We start from the raw sequence: 21,111 nt of genomic DNA, 5'->3' as shown, positions 1-21,111 counted from the left end.
CAGAGCTCAAGATGCACCAGAGGATGCACACTGGGGAGAGACCTTACCAGTGCTCCACCTGCAAAAAGACCTTCGTTTTCCCAAGCTCTCTAACAAGACATGAACAATCCCATATTAGCGAAGAGAATAGCACCGCCAAGCCGTACAGCTGCTCAGAATGTGGGAAGGAATTCACTCAGCCCTGGACCTTAAAGATACACATGCGCCAGCACACCGGAGAGAGACCGTACCACTGCTCTCAGTGCGAGAAGATGTTCTCATCTTCATCACTCCTTAAAAGACACCAGAGGGTTCACACTGGAGAGAAACCATTCCAGTGCTCCGACTGCGGGAAGAGTTTCTCCTCGTCAGCGAATAGAACTAGTCACCGTCGTCGTATCCATGAAGGTATACAGGGTGGGTCACAGCAGCAAGAGGCTACCTCTGTGGATGGTACCACCAATAGGGTAGGTGTATCTGGTCATGCTTCTTTCAAGTATCCAGTTTTAGGGTGGCAATTATTCTTTATTTATTTTCTTTAAAAGGTTTTCCAGAAATCCGTGTTGGAAGATTCCAGATGTCCTGCTTATTTCCTTCTGAGTCCAGGAATCTTCCAACCTGGATTTCTGGAAAACCTGGGAATTTTTCAAGAACATCAATATAACTAAGATTCCGCTATTGACGTGTTATATTGAATGAGTTGTCTGATTTATTCATCCTAGGCTTGTGTTGACCAAAACGAGCAGGTTGAACCCACAGCTGTAGAGGAGTCTGGGCTCAGTCTGGTACTGGATGTCAAAGTCAAAGAAGAGGAAGAAGATCCTGCTTTTGGTGAGTTCAAAGGTTACTTTGGTAAGGTATGGGTTATATTATTGGCTCAGTCTCAGATCTTCACATATTTAAGGAGTTTACTTATTTGCCTGTTAATCCATACTACCGCTTTACCACAGCAGAGAGACCTCAACATTGCTCTGACAGTGAGAAGAGTCCCACTACATCAGTAGAACCTGACCAACACCAGGAGAACAAAGCTCTGGGCCCTCACATCTGTTCAACGTGTGGAAAAGAACTCTCCAGCTCCTATAAACTAATGCTACACCAGAGAACACACACAGGAGAGAAGCCTTACGAGTGTATGGTGTGTGGGAAGGGCTTCTCCCAAGCCGCAAACCTCAAGACGCACCAGAAAGTGCACAGTGGAGAGAAACCGTACCCCTGCTCTGACTGCGGGAGCAGGTTTACTCACATGGGAGACCTGAAGAGACACCAGTTGTTGCACTCAGGGAGAAACCTCATAGCTGCCCCGAGTGCGGTAAGAGTTTCTCTCAGTTGGCGCACCTGAAATCTCACCAGCAGACACACACAGGGGTGAAACCTTTCCTCTGCGCTCACTGTGAGAAGACTTTCTCCACCGCGGCCAAGCTGAAGAACCACGAGAGAGTGCACACCGGAGAGAGACTTACCGCTGTTCCTACTGCCCCAAGCGCTTCGCACTATCTGGGACACTTGTGAAGCATGAACGACTTCATACCGGAGAAACACCGTACCAATGTGGGGAATGCGGTAAGGGATTTGCTCAACTGGTGTCCTTGAAGATACACGCCCAATCACACACTGGAGTGAACTTCTACACCTGTTCCCAATGTGACCAGAGCTTCTCCACTTCAACCAAGCTGAAGGAACACCAGAGAATCCACACTGGGGAGAACCTATACCAATGCACCGAGTGTGGGAAGAGTTTCACCATTGAGTCAAAGCTGCTGAAACACCAGAGAGTTCACACTGGAGAGAAACCGTACCAGTGCTCCGGGTGTGGAATGAGGTTCTCGCTCTCTGAGAACCTACTGAGACACCAGCGTAACTCTTCAGGGATCTGTAGTGTTGTGAGCCTTCATCAGGCTACTGGGAGTGGGATGCTACAACTACAAGATGCTGCTGCCTTCCAGAATATCCTCCTCCAATGTAGGTGGAAATTATTATCCTGTCAACCAAACATTTGTCAAAGTTGCAGTGGTCCTCTCAATTAATTCTAAAGGCCCATATCCTAGACGCAGATTAAGACTAGTCCTGCACTAAGCATTTTCTCCATTGAGAGATTGATAAGAGATTGATAAAATCTCCATTGGGCATGCATTTTAGTCTGAACTGTGGTGCAGCAGGGCCAAGCCTAGATAGCATGAGGAATGCTGGTTAGGAGAACAAGCTCCAGCTGAGCACGGTTCCCTTAACGGGGTGTGGCAGCCCTCTAATGGATGCCTATAGACTTCAATGTCTGCAGCACTCACTCTGGGGAAAAATCCGTGCTGGAGAGCACACATCACTTGAGGTGTGGCTAGGGACGGATATAATATGATATGATATGATATGCCATTTAGCAGACGCTTTTATCCAAAGCGACTTACAGTCATGCATGCATACATTATTTTTTTTTTGTGTATGGGTGGTCCCGGGGATCGAACCCACTACCTTGGCGTTACAAGCGCCGTGCTCTACCAGCTGAGCTAGCTGAGCTACAGAGGACGACCTTTTGGCTCGTCCTGTCGACTTGCTGCTTTTGTTTTCCTAAATGTAAAGTGTGACCCTGTAGAGCGCTGGAAGAGCCAGGATTTAATTATCCTTTTTCTTAATAAAAGCCTCTATTTGCTCCACGCCTTCACCTTTGAGGCTCGTTGCCTCTATGCCCGACCCCCTAGACAGTATGAGCCTCTATGCCCGACCCCCTAGACAGTTTGAGCCTCATGCCCGACCCCCTAGACAGTTTGAGCCTCGTTGCCCGACCCCCTAGACAGTTTGAGCCTCGTTGCCTCTATGCCCGACCCCCTAAACAGTTTGAGCCTCTATGCCTGACCCCTTAGACAGTTTGAGCCTCATTGCCCGACCCCCTAGACAGTTTGAGCCTCGTTGCCCGACCCCCTAGACAGTTTGAGACTCGTTGCCCGACCCCCTAGACAGTTTGAGCTTCATTGCCTCTATGCCCGACCCCCTAGACAGTTTGAGTCTCGTTGCCTCTATGCCCGACCCCCTAGGTAGTTTGAGCCTCTATGCCCGACCCCCTAGACAGTTAGTCTCTATTCCGGACCCCCTAGACAGTTTGAGCCTCGTTGCCTCTATGCCCGACCCCCTAGACAGTTTGAGCCTCGTTGCCTCTATGCCCGACCCCCTAGACAGTTTGAGCCTCGTTGCCTCTATGCCCGACCCCCTAGACAGTTTGAGTCTCGTTGCCTCTATGCCCGACCCCTAGACAGTTTGTCTCGTTGCCTCTATGCCCGACCCCCTAGACAGTTTGAGCTCTCCTCTATGCCCGACCCCCTAGACAGTTTGAGCCTCGTTTGCCCGACCCCCTAGACAGTTTGAGCCTCGTTGCCTCTATGCCCGACCCCCTAGACAGTTTGTCCTCGTTGCCTCTATGCCCGACCCCCTAGACAGTTTGAGTCTCGTTGCCTCTATGCCCGACCCCCTAGACAGTTTGAGTCTCGTTGCCTCTATGCCCGACCCCCTAGACAGTTTGAGCCTCTATGCCCGACCCCCTAGACAGTTTGAGCCTCGTTTCCGACCCCCTAGACAGTTTGAGCCTCGTTGCCTCTATGCCCGACCCCCTAGACAGTTTGAGCCTCGTTGCCTCTATGCCCGACCCCCCTAAACAGTTTGAGCCTCGTTGCCTCTATGCCCGACCCCCTAGACAGTTTGAGTCTCGTTGCCTCTATGCCCGACCCCCTAGACAGTTTGAGTCTCGTTGCCTCTATGCCCGACCCCCTAAACAGTTTGAGCCTCTATGCCTGACACCCTAGACAGTTTGAGCCTCATTGCCCGACCCCCTAGACAGTTTGAGCCTCGTTGCCCGACCCCCTAGACAGTTTGAGCTTCATTGCCTCTATGCCCGACCCCCTAGACAGTTTGAGTCTCATTGCCTCTATGCCCGACCCCCTAGACAGTTTGAGTCTCGTTGCCTCTATGCCCGACCCCCTAGACAGTTTGAGTCTCGTTGCCTCTATGCCCGACCCCCTAGACAGTTTGAGCCTCTATGCCCGACCCCCTAGACAGTTTGAGCCTCGTTGCCCGACCCCTAGACAGTTTGAGTCTCATTGCCTCTATGCCCGACCCCCTAAACAGTTTGAGCCTCGTTGCCTCTATGCCCGACCCCCTAGACAGTTTGAGCCTCGTTTCCTCTATGCCCGACCCCCTAAACAGTTTGAGCCTCGTTGCCTCTATGCCCGACCCCCTAGACAGTTTGAGCCTCGTTGCCTCTATGCCCGACCCCCTAAACAGTTTGAGCCTCTATGCCTGACACCCTAGACAGTTTGAGCCTCATTGCCCGACCCCCTAGACAGTTTGAGCCTCGTTGCCTCTATGCCCGACCCCCTAGACAGTTTGTCTCGTTGCCTCTATGCCCGACCCCCTAGACAGTTTGAGTCTCGTTGCCTCTATGCCCGACCCCCTAGACAGTTTGAGTCTCGTTGCCTCTATGCCCGACCCCCTAGACAGTTTGAGCCTCTATGCCCGACCCCCTAGACAGTTTGAGCCTCGTTTCCCGACCCCCTAGACAGTTTGAGCCTCGTTGCCTCTATGCCCGACCCCCTAGACAGTTTGAGCCTCGTTGCCTCTATGCCCGACCCCCTAAACAGTTTGAGCCTCGTTGCCTCTATGCCCGACCCCCTAGACAGTTTGAGCCTCGTTGCCTCTATGCCCGACCCCCTAAACAGTTTGAGCCTCTATGCCTGACACCCTAGACAGTTTGAGCCTCATTGCCCGACCCCCTAGACAGTTTGAGCCTCGTTGCCCGACCCCCTAGACAGTTTGAGCTTCATTGCCTCTATGCCCGACCCCCTAGACAGTTTGAGTCTCATTGCCTCTATGCCCGACCCCCTAGACAGTTTGAGTCTCGTTGCCTCTATGCCCGACCCCCTAGACAGTTTGAGCCTCGTTGCCTCTATGCCCGACCCCTAGACAGTTTGAGCCTCTATGCCCGACCCCTAGACAGTTTGAGCCTCGTTGCCCGACCCCCTAGACAGTTTGAGTCTCATTGCCTCTATGCCCGACCCCCTAAACAGTTTGAGCCTCGTTGCCTCTATGCCCGACCCCCTAGACAGTTTGAGCCTCGTTTCCTCTATGCCCGACCCCCTAAACAGTTTGAGCCTCGTTGCCTCTATGCCCGACCCCCTAAACAGTTTGAGCCTCTATGCCCGACCCCCTAGACAGTTTGAGCCTCTATGCCCGACCCCCTAGACAGTTTGAGCCTCGCTGTTTCCCGACCCCCTAGACAGTTTGAGCCTCTTCCTCTATGCCCGACCCCCTAGACAGTTTGAGCCTCGTTGCCTCTATGCCCGACCCCCTAAACAGTTTGAGCCTCGTTGCCTCTATGCCCGACCCCCTAGACAGTTTGAGCCTCGTTGCCTCTATGCCTGACACCCCTAGACAGTTTGAGCCTCATTGCCCGACCCCTAGACAGTTTGAGCCTCGTTGCCCCGACCCCCTAGACAGTTTGAGCCTCGTTGCCTCTATGCCCGACCCCCCTAGACAGTTTGAGTCTCGTTGCCTCTATGCCCGACCCCCTAGACAGTTTGAGTCTCGTTGCCTCTATGCCCGACCCCCTAGACAGTTTGAGTCTCGTTGCCTCTATGCCCGACCCCCTAGACAGTTTGAGCCTCTATGCCCGACCCCCTAGACAGTTTGAGCCTCGTTGCCCGACCCCCTAGACAGTTTGAGTCTCGTTGCCTCTATGCCCGACCCCCTAAACAGTTTGAGCCTCGTTGCCTCTATGCCCGACCCCCTAGACAGTTTGAGCCTCGTTTCCTCTATGCCCGACCCCCTAAACAGTTTGAGCCTCGTTGCCTCTATGCCCGACCCCCTAAACAGTTTGAGCCTCTATGCCTCTATGCCCGACCCCCTAAACAGTTTGAGCCTCTATGCCTGACACCCTAGACAGTTAGAGTCTCTATTCCGGACCCCCTAGACAGTTTGAGTCTCATTGCCTCGTTGCCCGACCCCCTAGACAGTTTGAGCCTCTATGCCCGACCCCCTAGACAGTTTGAGCCTCGTTGCCTCTATGCCCGACCCCCTAGATAGTTTGAGTCTCGTTGCCTCTATGCCCGACCCCCTAGACAGTTTGAGTCTCGTTGCCTCTATGCCCGACCCCCTAGACAGTTTGAGCCTCGTTGCCTCTATGCCCGACCCCCTAGACAGTTTGAGTCTCGTTGCCTCTATGCCCGACCCCCTAGACAGTTTGAGCCTCGTTGCCTCTATGCCCGATCCCCTAGACAGTTTGAGCCTCGTTGCCTCTATGCCCGACCCCCTAGACAGTTTGAGCCTCGTTGCCTCTATGCCCGACCCCCTAGACAGTTTGAGCCTCGTTGCCTCTATGCCCGATCCCCTAGACAGTTTGAGCCTCGTTGCCTCTATGCCCGACCCCCTAGACAGTTTGAGTCTCGTTGCCTCTATGCCCGACCCCCTAGACAGTTTGAGCCTCGTTGCCTCTATGCCCGACCCCCTAGACAGTTTGAGCCTCTATGCCCGACCCCCTAGACAGTTTGAGCCTCTATGCCCGACCCCTTAGACAGTTTGAGTCTCATTGCCTCTATGCCCGACCCCCTAGACAGTTTGAGTCTCATTGCCTCTATGCCCGACCCCCTAGACAGTTTGAGCCTCATTGCCTCTATGCCCGACCCCCTAGACAGTTTGAGCCTCATTGCCTCTATGCCCGACCCCCTAGACAGTTTGAGCCTCATTGCCTCTATGCCCGATCCCCTAGACAGTTTGAGCCTCTATGCCCGACCCCCTAGACAGTTTGAGCCTCGTTGACCGACCCCTAGACAGTTTGAGCCTCTATGCCCGACCCCGTAGACAGTTTGAGCCTCGTTGCCCGACCCCCCGACCCCCTAGACAGTTTGAGCCTCGTTGCCCGACCCTCTAGACATTGAGAACACAGAAGTTTAATCTGTGTCTGGGAAAGTGACTGGTCTGATCATTCTGGTGGCCAGGGCCTGAACTTAACACCCGCCATCTGCCAAACGCCGGTAGATTTGGAAATTCGCGGGTAAGATGTCTATTTCACAAGCCACGTTGGCGGGTGGCAAGGGCTCCACAGTGCCAGCATTTCACTCGCATTTGTGAATAGAAATAGTCAAGTATGATCACATTTATAGCAAAATAAATGCTGCAGTAGCTGTTTTCAAGGTATTTCTGCCGTTTTGTTTCATAACTGGAACAAGTCAAAGAACTACGAATCCTATAGCCTATCCCACCTCGTGCTGCAACACTGCCTTGCTGGGCGCTGTGCGCAAAATATTTGTTTTTAGAAGCAGCGAGTAAAGTATTTGTTTGAAAATAAAGTTCTCCATCCTAAAAAAAACATTTATATTATTTTCTCACCAGGCTGAGCCCAAACCCACAGAGTCCCTGCCTTCTGATCAGAGCCATGGTGAAGCCTCCACTCAAACTGCTGGGATGACTGTTAAGGAGGAGGAGGAGGATCGAACACTTGGACTGAAGATTAAAACTGAAGAACTAGAAGAAGAAGAAGAAGAAGAGGATGATGAAGAAGAAGAAGAAGATGAAGAGGATGAAGAAGAAGAAGATGATGAAGATGATGATGAAGAAGAAGATGAAGAGGAGGAAGTTGTTGGGCTGATTAATTCTGATGGAGAAGAAATGGACTGGGATCCTTCTCTTCTTGGTAAGTTTAGGTGGAATAGATGAGTTTGTGAATTCATGTAACTTTCCATAATGCCCAGATTTTCCTGAAAGCCTGGTTGGAAGATTCCTGGAATCAGGAGGGAATAAGCATCCGGAACCCTCCAGTCAGGATTTCTGGAAAACCTGGGAATTTTGTTAAAGCTTCTGGAATTTTTCATTTACATTATACATTTTAGTCATTTAGCAGACGCTCTTATCCAGAGCGACTTACAGTTAGTGAGTGCATACATTATTTTTTATACTGGCCCCCCATGGGAATCGAACCCACAACCCTGGCGTTGCAAACGCTCTACCAACTGAGCTACATCCCTGCCGGCCATTCCCTCCCCTACCCTGGACGACGCTGGGCAAATTGTGCGCCGCCCCATGGGTCTCCCGGTCGCGGCCGGCTACGACAGAGCCTGGATTCGAACCAGGATCTCTAGTGGCACAGCTAGCACTGCGATGCAGTGCCTTAGACCACTGCGCCACTCGGGAGACCAACCATTGTCTTGACTTGTCTGCTGCTTTGTTTAACCCATTCCATATTTTTCACACAGGATATAATCCCAGTCAGAGTTCTGACAGTGAAGAGCGATCCCTCTACATCAGGAGAACTTGAACAACACCAGGAGAATCACACAGCTACTAAGAGCTCTCACTACTGTTCAGTGTGTGGAAAAGACTGCCAAAAGTTATCGGGCGCTACAAAAACACATAAGAATTCACACAGGAGAGAAGCCTTACCCCTGTACGTTGTGTGGAAAGCAATTCCGTGAGAAGGGACACCTGAAAGCACATCTGAAAACGCACACTGGAGAGAAGCCTTACCCCTGCCCCACCTGTGGGATGAAGTTCGCCCATTTGGGAGCCATGAAAATACACCTGCTGACACACACTGGAGAGAAACCTTACCCCTGCTCTGTGTGTGGGAAGCGTTTTACCCAATCGTCACGTTTGAAGCAACATTTCCGGACGCACACAGGTGAGAAACCTTACCCTTGCTCTGTATGCGGGAAGAGTTTTGCAAGACCTGCAGACCTTAAAGTACACCACAGAGAGCACACAGGAGAGAAACCTTACAGCTGCGCTGAATGTGGCCAGAGCTTCACCAGTTCCCACAACCTATGGAAACATCAGAAGACACATCTACCGCCTGGACTACTCCCACCTGTTGAGTTTGACAACCACAACCAAACACCTGAGATGAACGCTACAAATGAAGCACTGAAGGAGGAGGAAGATGAGGTATTTGGTGTTCTGATCAATTCTGACGGAGAAGAAGTTGGATTGGACTTCGATCCTCCGGGTTCTGAGGAAGAAGAGAGTCCGTCAACATCAAGAGAACCTGAACAACAACACCAGGTGAACCACACTACAACTCTGAGGTACAGCTGCTCTGTGTGTGGGAAGCAGTTCAATCGCAAAGGCCATCTGCGAAGACACGAGAGTGTACATTCAGTTGAAAAACCATACGGTTGCTCAGACTGCGACAAGATGTTTGGTTCCAACATAGCCCTGAATAGACACAAGAAGTTACACAGAGAAGAGAAACCTCACATTTGCACTGTGTGTGGGAAAGGTTTTGTTCAACTGTCACGTTTGAAGGAACACTTCCCGACGCACTCAGGAGAGAAACCGCACTCCTGCTCTGTGTGTGGGAAGCGCTTCACTACTGCGTCGTACCTCAAAACCCACAGCAAAGTCCACCTGGGGGAGAGTCCTTATACCTGTAACATATGTGGGAGACCTTGCCAGAAGTTGTCGGCATTCAAGTTACACATGAGGATCCACACAGGAGAGAAGCCCTTCAGTTGCTCTGTGTGCGAGAAGCAGTTCACTCAGAAAAGACATCTGCAAGACCACCAGAAAGTACACACTGGAGAGAAACCATACCCCTGTCCCGAATGTGACAAGCGGTTCAGCTTCTCCTCAGCCTTGAAAAGACACCAGCAGTTACACACAGGAGAGAAACCCCACTGCTGCTTTGTGTGTGGGAATGGTTTCTCTCAAGCAGGGCGCCTGAAAGAACACCTCCGGACGCACTCGGGAGAGAGACCTTTCCCCTGCTCAGTCTGCGAGAAGAGCTTCAGAAGAGCTTCTGAACTGACGATACACATCAGATCTCATACAGGAGAGAGACCGTACAGCTGCGCTGAATGTGGTAAGTGCTTCGCCAGTTCTATGAAGCTGGGACGACACAAGAAGATCCATCCGAGCACAAACACTGAAGAGGCTCTGACTAAAGATGTGAAGAGTGAAGAGGATTCCATGAGTATTGATGATGAAGAAGAGGAGCCTGCCTCTGCAGTTAGTGGATGCTAGTAGGGTGAAGAGGAGTCTCTGCAGTTAGTGGATGCTAGCTAGTAGGTTGGATAATCGTGATGATTGAAAAAGAGTGCCACCTGATGACTGTTGGTCTCCAAAACGAGGTGTCGGTTTAGACTGGGAACAATGAACAATGATGACTTCATAATGTAAAAACTATATCTGCACACTGATGCATGTTTCCAATAATTGTGTTTTTGTGAAAGGTTAATGGTTTCAAGGTTGTTGCAGTTTGTATCAAATACATTCAAACTATTAGAAGCGCTCCCAATATAAAAAATAATTAAAAGGTGCAAAAAGACAGCAGACTGAACAGTATAAAGCAGGCAAACAACCTAACATACACAATCAATCCAAGGTAAGAAATGAAATGAGCAAACTAGCTAGTGGTATCTATAAACATTTAAATAAAGTTATCAATGTTATTTCTATTAATGTGATAAAATGCTAATTATGCAACAATCCAATCCATATTAGGTTTGTAGTCAATAGAATAACCCTTCTTCCTGGTTTTTAACACTTATAGTAACTTGCCTTTAATATCATTGTTCATTATCTTAGCAAATTCTGTTAGTTATTTTAGAAAGTCAAGATAGTTCAGATATTGCTGAAAGAAGTGTGTGTGTGTGTGGACAATCATTTCAGAATGAGGTGTTTGTGGAATATTGATATGGATAGAATGTAATCTTGTTAAGTGAACAATAGAAATAAAAGTGAAGATAGTGTACGAACTAGTACTTTCATTGTCAAGAGTCGGCACGTGTTGTTGATAACATTTACACTATGGCATGTCACCATTACAACACCTCTCGACATATTGTGGTTTCTGTTCATCCAGAAGTCTCGTGAGCTTGCGTTCTGATTCGTTACAGCGGTAATCAGTCTGGTAGTACCATGTGCATGTGACGTCATACTTCCGGGGTCCTGTCCCCTAATCTTTTGAATGGGCTTGACAAATTATATCATCAAATTTGTGAAAACACGGTCATTTAAGATTATAACCTGGGTGGTATATTGACCGTAAACCACACCCCCTCGGGCCTTATTGCTTTAATATTCCAAGGCTGTCAGCTAATCAGCATTCAAATAGATTACATTCTTGTTTTGTGGATGAATTTACTTCTCCCAGATGCCTTTTATGAGGTTTTTACACTGAAGACCATTCAAAACACCTACAAAAGTTCATAGACTATAAGGCTACTTCCTGGAAAACGACGGGTCACTTTCATACCATATACAGTGGGGAAAATAAGTATTTAGTCAGCCACCAATTGTGCAAGTTCTCCCACTTAAAAATATGAGAGAGGCCTGTAATTTTCATCATAGGTACACGTCAACTATGACAGACAAAATGAGGAAAAAAATCCAGAAAATCACATTGTAGGAATTTTAATGAATTTATTTGCAAATGGTGGAAAATAGGTATTTGGTCAATAACAAAAGTTTCTCAATACTTTGTTATATACCCTTTGTTGGCAATGTGACACAGGTCAAACGTTTTCTGTAAGTCTTCACTATTTTGGCCCATTCCTCCATGCAGATCTCCTCTAGAGCAGTGATGTTTTGGGGCTGTCGCTGGGCAACACAGACTTTCAACTCCCTCCAAAGATTTTCTATGGGGTTGAGATCTGGAGACTGGCTAGGCCACTCCAGGACCTTGAAATGCTTCTTACGAAGCCACTCTTTGTTGCCCGGGCGGTGTGTTTGGGATCATTGTCATGCTGAAAGACCCAGCCACGTTTCATCTTCAATGCCTTGCTGATGGAAGGAGGTTTTCACTCAAAATCTCACGATACATGGCCCCATTCATTCTTTCCTTTACACGGATCAGTCGTCCTGGTCCCTTTGCAGAAAAACAGCCCCAAAGCATGATGTTTCCACCCCCATGCTTCACAGTAGGTATGGTGTTCTTTGGATGCAACTCGGCATTCTTTGTCCTCCAAACACGACGAGTTGAGTTTTTATCAAAAAGTTATATTTTGGTTTCATCTGACCATATGATATTCTCCCAATCCACTTCTGGATCATCCAAATGCACTCTAGCAAACTTCAGACGGGCCTGGACATGTACTGACTTAAGCAGGGGGACACGTCTGGCACTGCAGGATTTGAGTCCCTGGCGGCGTAGTGTGTTACTGATGGTAGGCTTTGTTACTTTGGTTCCAGCTCTCTGCAGGTCATTCACTAGGTCCCCCCGTGTGGTTCTGGGATTTTTGCTCACCGTTCTTGTGATCATTTTGACCCCACGGGGTGAGATCTTGCGTGGAGCCCCAGATCGAGGGAGATTATCAGTGGTCTTGTATGTCTTCCATTTCCTAATAATTGCTCCCACAGTTGATTTCTTCAAACCAAGCTGCTTACCTATTGCAGATTCAGTCTTCCCAGCCTGGTGCAGGTCTACAATTTTGTTTCTGGTGTCCTTTGACAGCTCTTTGGTCTTGGCCATAGTGGAGTTTGGAGTGTGACTGTTCGATGTTGTGGACAGGTGTCTTTTATACTGATAACAAGTGGAGGACAGAGGAGCCTCCTTAAAGAAGAAGTTACAGGTCTGTGAGAGCCAGAAATCTTGCTTGTTTGTAGGTGACCAAATACTTATTTTCCACCATAATTTGCAAATAAAATCATAAAAAATCCTACAGTGTGATTTTCTGGATTATTTTTTCCTCAATTTGTCTGTCGTAGTTGACGTGTACCTATGATGAAAATTACAGGCCTCCCTCATCTTTTTAAGTGGGAGAACTTGCACAATTGGTGGCTGACTAAATACTTTAGGCTAGCAATGTAGGGGGCTGGCTGTTCCTCACTGAGGAATATGTATGTAGCACTGATTCGATCTGTAATAAACTATGGCTGTTCTGAAGGATCATTACCCTCTAGACCAGGGGTGTCAAACTCATTTTAGCTCAGGGGCCACATGGAGGAAAATCTATTCCCAAGTGGGCCGGACCGGTAAAATCATGGTATATATAACTTAAAAACAACAACTTCAGATTGTTTTCTATGTTTTAATACGATCAACATAAAACAGAAAGCTGGAGCCTGAGGACAGTGTGTCCAAAATAGTACTAGCACAACATCACTATTAATCATAAAACACCAAGTTTATTTGAAAATTCTAAAGAAAAAGAACACACAAACACACAATGGCTCAGTGATTAACAGAACTGTTTCACAGATCACAGAACTATATCAGGGGGTCATTTCTCAGGCAGAAATGTAGATAAAAATAATGAAATCCTGTTCCCCAAACAAGTGCAAGAACCACAGAGTCAAGAATAGGTTAAATATACAAATAAAATAAAAACAATTAAAAACAATAGCACATCAACATAAAGCTGGAGCCTGAGGACAGTGTGTCCAAAAACACAACATCACTATTAATCATAAAACACCTCAAGTTATTTGAATGTTCTGAGGACAAAGAACACACAATGCCTCAGTGATTCACAGAAGTATATCACAGATCACAGAACTATATCAGGGTGTCTCATGCAGCACTTTAAGTGGGGTTGCATAGTTTATTTGACTCCTGATACCTGGCATCTTTTAGCTTTCACCAGCGCATCAATATCAGGCGTCACATCCTGAGTGGCAGCCAACTTCAGGATGTGATTCAAGTGCTTGTCGTGAGCCTTGAGCGCAGCTTTGTTTTATTTATGCTCATTACAGTGAAAACTTGCTCACAAAGATATGTGGTTCCAAACATGCACAACAGTTTTGCAGCGAGGGCTGTCAAGTTGGGGTAACCTGGCAAGAGATTCTGATAAAATGTGTCCAAGCCAGCTGCGGCAAATTTGCCCATCAAATCCGAGTCGCACTGCAAGTCTATTATTTCAAGTTGGATGCTGACTGGCAGATCAGAGGGATTCACGGTGAATGGCGAGCAAAAAACGTTTAAGTCTTTCTCCAGTTCACCAAAAATCTGAAAGCGTTGCTCAAACTCCCGTAACAGTCCCGTTATTTTATCTTTGAACCGCTTCATGTCTGCCACATGTTGGGTCGCGCACACATTTTTCAGACAGGGGAAGTGAGCTGCATCACCACCGGCGAGTTGCATCTCCCACAATGACAGCTTCAACTTGAAAGAACGTATGCTGTCATATAATACTGCGTGACAACTTTGTTGCGCCCTTGCAGCTGTTTGTTCAAGTTATTCAGGTGCTCTGTAACATCCACCATAAATGCAAGGTCCTGCATCCATTCTGCGGAATGAAATTCTAACACTGGTTTGCCCTTTTTCTTCCATGAACTGTTCAATTTCTTCTCGTAAATCAAAGAAACGCCTCAGCACAGCACCTCGGCTTAACCATCTTACCTCAGTGTGGTATGGCAGGCCATAGATGTGGTCTTTCTCCCTGAGAAGGCTGTCAAACTGACGGTGATTCAGGCTTCTGGATCGGATGAAATTAACAGTTTGGATGACCACCTTCATGACGTTATCCATCTTGAATGACTTGCAACACAAAGCCTCCTGGTGCAAAATACAGTGAAAAGTCAAAAAATCACGTCCTCCATTTACAGATTGCACTTTCTCTCTGAACTTTGTCACAACGCCTGCTTTTTTCCCGATCATTGAGGGCGCACCATCTGTAGCCAGGCTGACAGCGCGGGACCAGTCCACTCCGACCCTGTCCAGCGCGCCAACGAAAGTGCGGTGAAAATATCAGCTGCTGTCGTTGTATCTGTCATCGGCACCAACTCCACGAACTCCTCGGTGACGGTCAATGTGTCATCAACTCCGCGGATGAAAATGGGCAGTTGTACAACATCTGTAATGTCCGTGCTTTCATCAATTGCAACCGAAAACGCAATAAATGACTTTACTTTTGCTTCAACTGGCTGTCCAAATCCACTGAAAGATCGGAAATCCTGTCTGCAACTGTGTTTCTTGTCATGCTGATATTTACAAAAAGCCTGACGCTTTTCAGGGCACACAATCTCGGCTGCCTTCATCATGCATGTTTTTACAAATTCACCCTCACTAAATGGTTTTGAAGCCACTGCGATTTCATTAGCAATGAGGTAGCTAGCTTTCACTGCAGCGTCACTGATGTCTCGGTTGTGAGTAAACACAGACTGCTGTTTCTTCAGACCCGCCAACAGTTCATTCACCTTCTCTCTTCTCCGCTGTCCTTGAAAGTTGTCATATTTGTCGGCATGAAGACTCACATTGTGGCGACGAAGGTTATATTCTTTCAGCACTGCAACATGCTGTGAACACACCAAACATACAGCTTTCCCATTCAATTCTGTGAATAAATAGGAGGATGACCATTTTTCTTGGAACACTCTGCACTCTGCGTCCACTTTTCTCTTTTTTGACAGAGACATATTGGGGCAATGAGGGTGCCAAAGCACATAATGTTAAAAGTAGAAGCCGTAATCAATATCGCGGGCAAAACAAAGTAGCTCATCCGGACTGGCTGCACGTGCTTGACCTACTTGCTCTGCCCCGGTATAAACAGTTTGCTTGCTTAACACACTCTGATCATTACCCCCTCTCCTGCCAACTCACCACACCTGAACTCACTCCGATCATTACCCCCTTTCCCGCCAACTCACCACACCTGAACTCACTCTATGCGAAGGAGATGTGTCACAATGCATTAGGGCAAATGGTGGTCACACCACATACTGACTGGTTTTCTGATCCACACCCCTACTTTTTTTGTGACCAACAGATGCATATTTGTATTCCCAGTCATGTGAAATCCATTGATTAGGGCCTCGTGAATTTATTTCAATTAAGTGATTTGCTTATATTAACTTTTAACTCAGTGAAATCTTTGAAATTGTTGCATGTTGCGTTTTATATTTTTGTTCAGTGTGTCTGCCTGCCACTTATGGTTATTTTAGATGCTCCTTTCCGTGGGACAGTTCTATTTCAATATATTTTTCGTTTCTCAAAATAATTGTCACGTGGTTAATCGGAATTCAAATTATAAAAATCTAAAAGTTAAAATTAAACTAATGCTAGAGCACCAGCCTTTGCCATATGGACACATTGATACACCGTGATCCATTGGCGGCTAAAGAAAATGAGTGCATGGAACTCATAGATGGCCTCTATAGGCCAATGCAGCAGTAGGCCTATAACTTCCATCGTCAACTGAGTAAAATACATCGGCCTTAAAGCAGACAAACAACAGTAAAAAAAAAATATCCTGATAAATTCAGGTTCTTTCAGTCACAATCTCTCTACTGTACTCTGCCTGTCAGCCTCCCTTTCTTTCTGCCTGTCAGCCTCCCTTTCTTTCTGCCTGTCAGCCTCCCTTTCTTTCTGCCTGTCAGCCTCCCTTTCTTTCTGCCTGCCAGCCTCCCTTTCTTTCTGTCTTGCAGTGGCGACCCGACATTCAGGGAAGGTGTGGCAGAGCCCCATCTGTTTTAAGCCCCACATTTTTAGCATTTTTGTAAAATATATTTCCTTTTTGGGGGGGGGTTGCCTGTTTTGCATGTTATTTTGGCATGTATACGTGTGACATCAGTTTGCAAACAATGTAAAAGAAAATATAATAGAGTTAAATTAAGTTGGTCTCTTTTTTGCTTTCTTGAATAAGGCAGCTCCAAAATGCAGGTGTTTCAGCCTAGCTCAGTGCTTTCTGTGGTGGTGGGGCAGCCAGTGGAAAATACAGAGCGTAGGGGTTGGTAATGTTCTCTAGTAGTGCCGTGATGGCTCAGTGTTCTGTCACTTATGGGGACACTACGTCACTGCCTAATCTAAGGGTAGAGCTCGAAAATTGAAGCACCTTGTGTGCTGCCATAGAGTTACATTAGAAGTGCCCATCCAAGAAGGCTCAAGGTCATTGGCCACAGATAAAATGGCATCAAATCAAGTTATATCTACAGTAGCTTTGATTGGACTGATCAGGTCAACATCATACTTTCAAAATCTTAGCTAACAGTCATCATGAATCAAGTCTTCAATCTACTGGCAAATCCTTTTACCATATGAAGAAAAATAATGAAGAGAAATGATAGATAAAAACATATCTGTGCTCATCGGCCATTGGACATAAACATTACACAACAAGTTGGAAATTGCTAATTCAACAATGAGTGGTTTGGAAGGAACCAGTGGCTAACTGCAATCACTAGCCTGCTATTCATTGGAGTGGGTTTGTGGTCCCAATTCTCGGTTTAAGGTTATCTTTTCCAAGTTTAAAATTATAAACATTCAACATTGGCCATGCTGTCAATCCAGCATGATTTCTGCCGCGCTCAAAACAACTCAGAACTGGGAAATCTGACTTCAGTGAGTTCAAGACAACTGGGAACTCAGGTAAAAACGAGCTCCAACTGGGAAAATACGTTTTGAGCGGTCATCCAACTCGGTATTGTCGGGAACTCGGGCCTCTTTCTTGAGCTACGACCTGAAGATCACTGACGTCATCATGATTCGACCTTGTTTTTTTCCGAGTTCCCAGTTGTCTTGAAAGCACCATAAATCTAGAGAATGCCAGACTTTGATGTCAAAGTTTGATGACAAAATTTGCCCACGAAGGACCGCCGCGCCACCTTCCTGTTCAAGTGAGCACAGCACAACGAGGTGAGTCCAAAAATGTATTGTATGCTGCTGCATAAATTATGTAATATGTCAGGGAGATATGTATACTGTAGCTAAGAAAGTAATACTAAGTGTATGTTGTGTAGTAAGCTGTTAGTAGCCTGTAGTGTACGAGACAACGATGCTGATTATGCTGTGATGACAAGAAATCCGCTGATACTGTCCTTGATTATAATGGTTTATTACATCAAATATTTCAGCGTCAATTTACAGAGTTCTGCAGAAAATCCGGAGAACAACCAACCCAATCTCAAATATGTTATTTCTCCCCGTCCTTTGTTCCAACCATGGTATTTATAATCTGTAACATAATATGGGTGGTTTTTCATTTGACCAATCCCTGGCCTTTACACATAACAGACTCTCCTCTGTCTTAGGGGGCCCCTATAGTAATGCTTTCCAGATGTTTCCGCAAGCAGAGCCAACTTCCTCTAACACACCATTTGCAAACGTCAGCAAAATCATAAACTGTTTAGATACTACAAGCCCATGTGCCTCACCCTAATAATTTGGTCTATTTTCCCCTCTTAATTTCGCCTACTATTCTGACTTAGTGGTGCCCATGTAGCCTATAACCTGTTTTAGAGAAATATAATCATCGAATATTGTAAGAGCTTTCATTGTCTGCTTATATGCCCCCCTTTATTTATCCTACGGTTCTGACTTGGTGTACAGGGAGAACACTGTAAGAACGGCCCACGTTCTGAATTCTGTCGCTGTACATTTCAAAAGTGCTGAATAAATAGTTATATTGACCATGTCCGTCCTAGCTCGCTCATCAATGTCTTAATCGAAATTACGGATTGCCTCTTATCCGCTCGTCGTCCCCTTATGTCATAGTTTGTACATCTCAATTGTCAGTAGAAACCACATTTGTTTAAGCAAGTCAGCCATATCAGCGATGTTTTTTTAAAGGCAGTAAATGAGGCTGAATGAACTGTTTCGCTGCCAGACAAGGCTCCGCTGATAGCCAGGTGTAGCAGTGGTAAGGATTCACTCCATGGAGCTGAAACGAAACCTCTGCTGTTGGGACAGCTTTATGTAGGCCCTAACAGTTTGTGGGCACCGTTTGTCACCGTTATAATGTAATTCATTTCTTGTTTAGTATTGTGTTGTGTTGTGTAGTGGCTTTGCTGGCATGCATCCCCAATAAATAAATACACATTTTGCCCCACCAAGATTGACATGCTAAAATCGCCACTGCTGTCTTGCCTTGAGCTATTGCTAGTGAAGTGCAACATTGTATCAACTCAGCAGGTTTGCATGCTCCCTCAGCATTATCAGGGCAGAGAAACCGCACACATGCTCATTGCATTATCAGGGCAGAGAAACCGCACACACGCTCATTGCATTATCAGGGCAGAGAAACCGTACACATGCTCATTGCATTATCAGGGCAGAGAAACCGCACACATGCTCATTGCATTATCAGGGCAGAGAAACCGCACACATGCTCATTGCATTATCAGGGCAGAGAAACCGTACACATGCTCATTGCATTATCAGGGCAGAGAAACCGCACACATGCTCATTGCTCACATGGAGCCCTCCAAACAAAAGACAATGAAAAAATGGACTAAACTCCTAAATGATGGTTATGAACTAAACCAAAACTTGTTTCTCACAAGTGTAGCAGGTTGTGAACTCTGCAAAACAACGTTTCCACTCCTAGAATGAGAACGGTAAATGACTGTAATACGTCCATTAACAGAAATGTATGTAACCAAATGACGGGGATTAGTTGTACATTTACTAGGCCTACTGGTTACATTTGATTTGATGCAATGGGGAATAGATAGAAACAGAATCAAAGGGCAAACAATTGACACAATTAATAAAATTAATGTGCAAGAATTGGCAGGAGACCACCGAGCACATTCTGTAGAGAGACGTCCATATTTTCCCCACACACCCCCTTCCCTTTTTCTTTTACTCAACATGTTAAATGATACTCTAGACGCATCATCTTCACACATTTGAGATGCTTTTCACTGACAGCCGCGACTCAATACTCGGCAAGGCCCATTGCCACGCGTGTTGCCCATATTGCTGGCTTCCGGCCCATGCACGTGGGATTTGAAACAATCCACAGCAATTTTTTTAAAAGAAGCTACGAGCCTCTGTGGCTAAGTCAAGCTCTCTGGTAAAGTATTTTGAATGGTTTTATTTAGACAGGAGTAATTATATAATTTTGACAAAATATACATTTACTTTAGGGGAAGCCAGCATTCAAACTGTGCACCTGCCAATTTACCTTTCTAATTAGCAAGTGGCTGAAACCAGAGATCTGTAAATAATGACGAGATGCTCATGTCTCCACCCTAACAATGTGAATCGTTGTCCCAAATGCGGGAATGCAAGCGACAAGCTTAGGTCTGCATATTATGCATATAGAAACGCATTGGACTTATTCAGGACAGATTTTGGCGAGTGAGCCCTCTCCCTTCGCCTATTCCTCTCTGCTGAAACTAGCCAGCGAAACAGCGCCCCTCTGTCTTACTATATGTATGTATGACATGCCACACTACTTTTTGTCCAGACAACATCAGATACATGGTTTACACATAAACCCCCGCCACGTCTATCTCTATGAGCACTGTTCATGACACACACCGTTCACACCCCTCTTGTTGGTGGAGAGAATTTTGCAGCTTGAAATCTTATTTCCTGCAATTGTACAAAAGCTGAAGAACATAGGCCCGTCCAGGTACTTTCCGCGGGTGCTGGAGTTGTAGGAGAACTCATGAAAAACTGCTGCTCATGCTCCCAGGTGATATTTATGTATAACAACGTTTCCAACCTTAGGTCTTCATCAGGCATCCATATCCCAGGTGGGGGTGGAAGGTCCTATACATAGGAGCAGTACTCAGTGACATCACTTCCTGAAACAGGAGGTAAAAAAATGCATAACATAGGTTCACAATATTAACGTTCAATGTATCAAAATGTATGATCATATACAAGGAATGCAATCAATATTTACAGTAACATACATACAATATTCATACAATGTTCAATTAGGATTTTTTTTTTAAACACACAATTTGGACATGATAAAAAGATACAACCGGTTTCAAGTCATACTCCTCGTCAAGGCCAAGAGGAGACAGTGTGTTGAGCCTGTGGATCCAGAAAGATTCCCTTAGAAGAAGTTTCCTCTCAATGTCCCCTCCCCTGCGTGACATCTTGACCATTTCTATTCTAATGTATCTCAGATAACTAATAGGATGTCCAGCTTGTACAAAATGAACAGCAACCGGATTTATTTTTTATCTCACTTGTCCGTATATTGCTGCGGTGCTCACAGATCCGTGTCTTAAGGCTTCTGCGGGTTTTCCCTATGTAAGACAGACCACAAGGACATTTCAACATGTAAACAACATTGGGGGACATGCAGGTAATCAGGCCTTTGATCTGAAGTCTTTGTCCTGGATGGGTAAATCAGCTACATTTGTACGTGAAGCAGCATCGAGCACATTGGCCACAGTTGTAATTACCCTCCGGAACCTTGTCCAAGGACGTTTCCCTTTTCTCTGGTGGGTAACAAGATTCATCCACCACGTCTCTCACGT

The 21,111-nt window shown here is 46.4% G+C and overlaps 1 protein-coding gene across 1 annotated transcript; it reads left to right on the top strand.

The window, feature by feature from the left end:
* The first annotated feature begins 8,354 nt into the window (after positions 1-8,354).
* LOC123485471 (zinc finger protein 501-like) lies at positions 8,355-10,702 on the top strand. Its single transcript, XM_045216419.1, has one exon. It carries the CDS (start codon positions 8,497-8,499, stop codon positions 9,970-9,972), a length of 1,476 nt encoding a protein of 491 aa, XP_045072354.1. The 5' UTR covers positions 8,355-8,496; the 3' UTR covers positions 9,973-10,702.
* The last annotated feature ends 10,409 nt before the right edge of the window (positions 10,703-21,111 follow it).

This window comes from Coregonus clupeaformis, unplaced genomic scaffold (genome assembly GCF_020615455.1).
Source record: "Coregonus clupeaformis isolate EN_2021a unplaced genomic scaffold, ASM2061545v1 scaf0704, whole genome shotgun sequence".
Lineage (NCBI taxonomy): Eukaryota > Metazoa > Chordata > Actinopteri > Salmoniformes > Salmonidae > Coregonus > Coregonus clupeaformis.
Note: the sequence above shows the minus strand (reverse complement) of the source record. Positions and strands in the feature narration are given on the sequence as shown.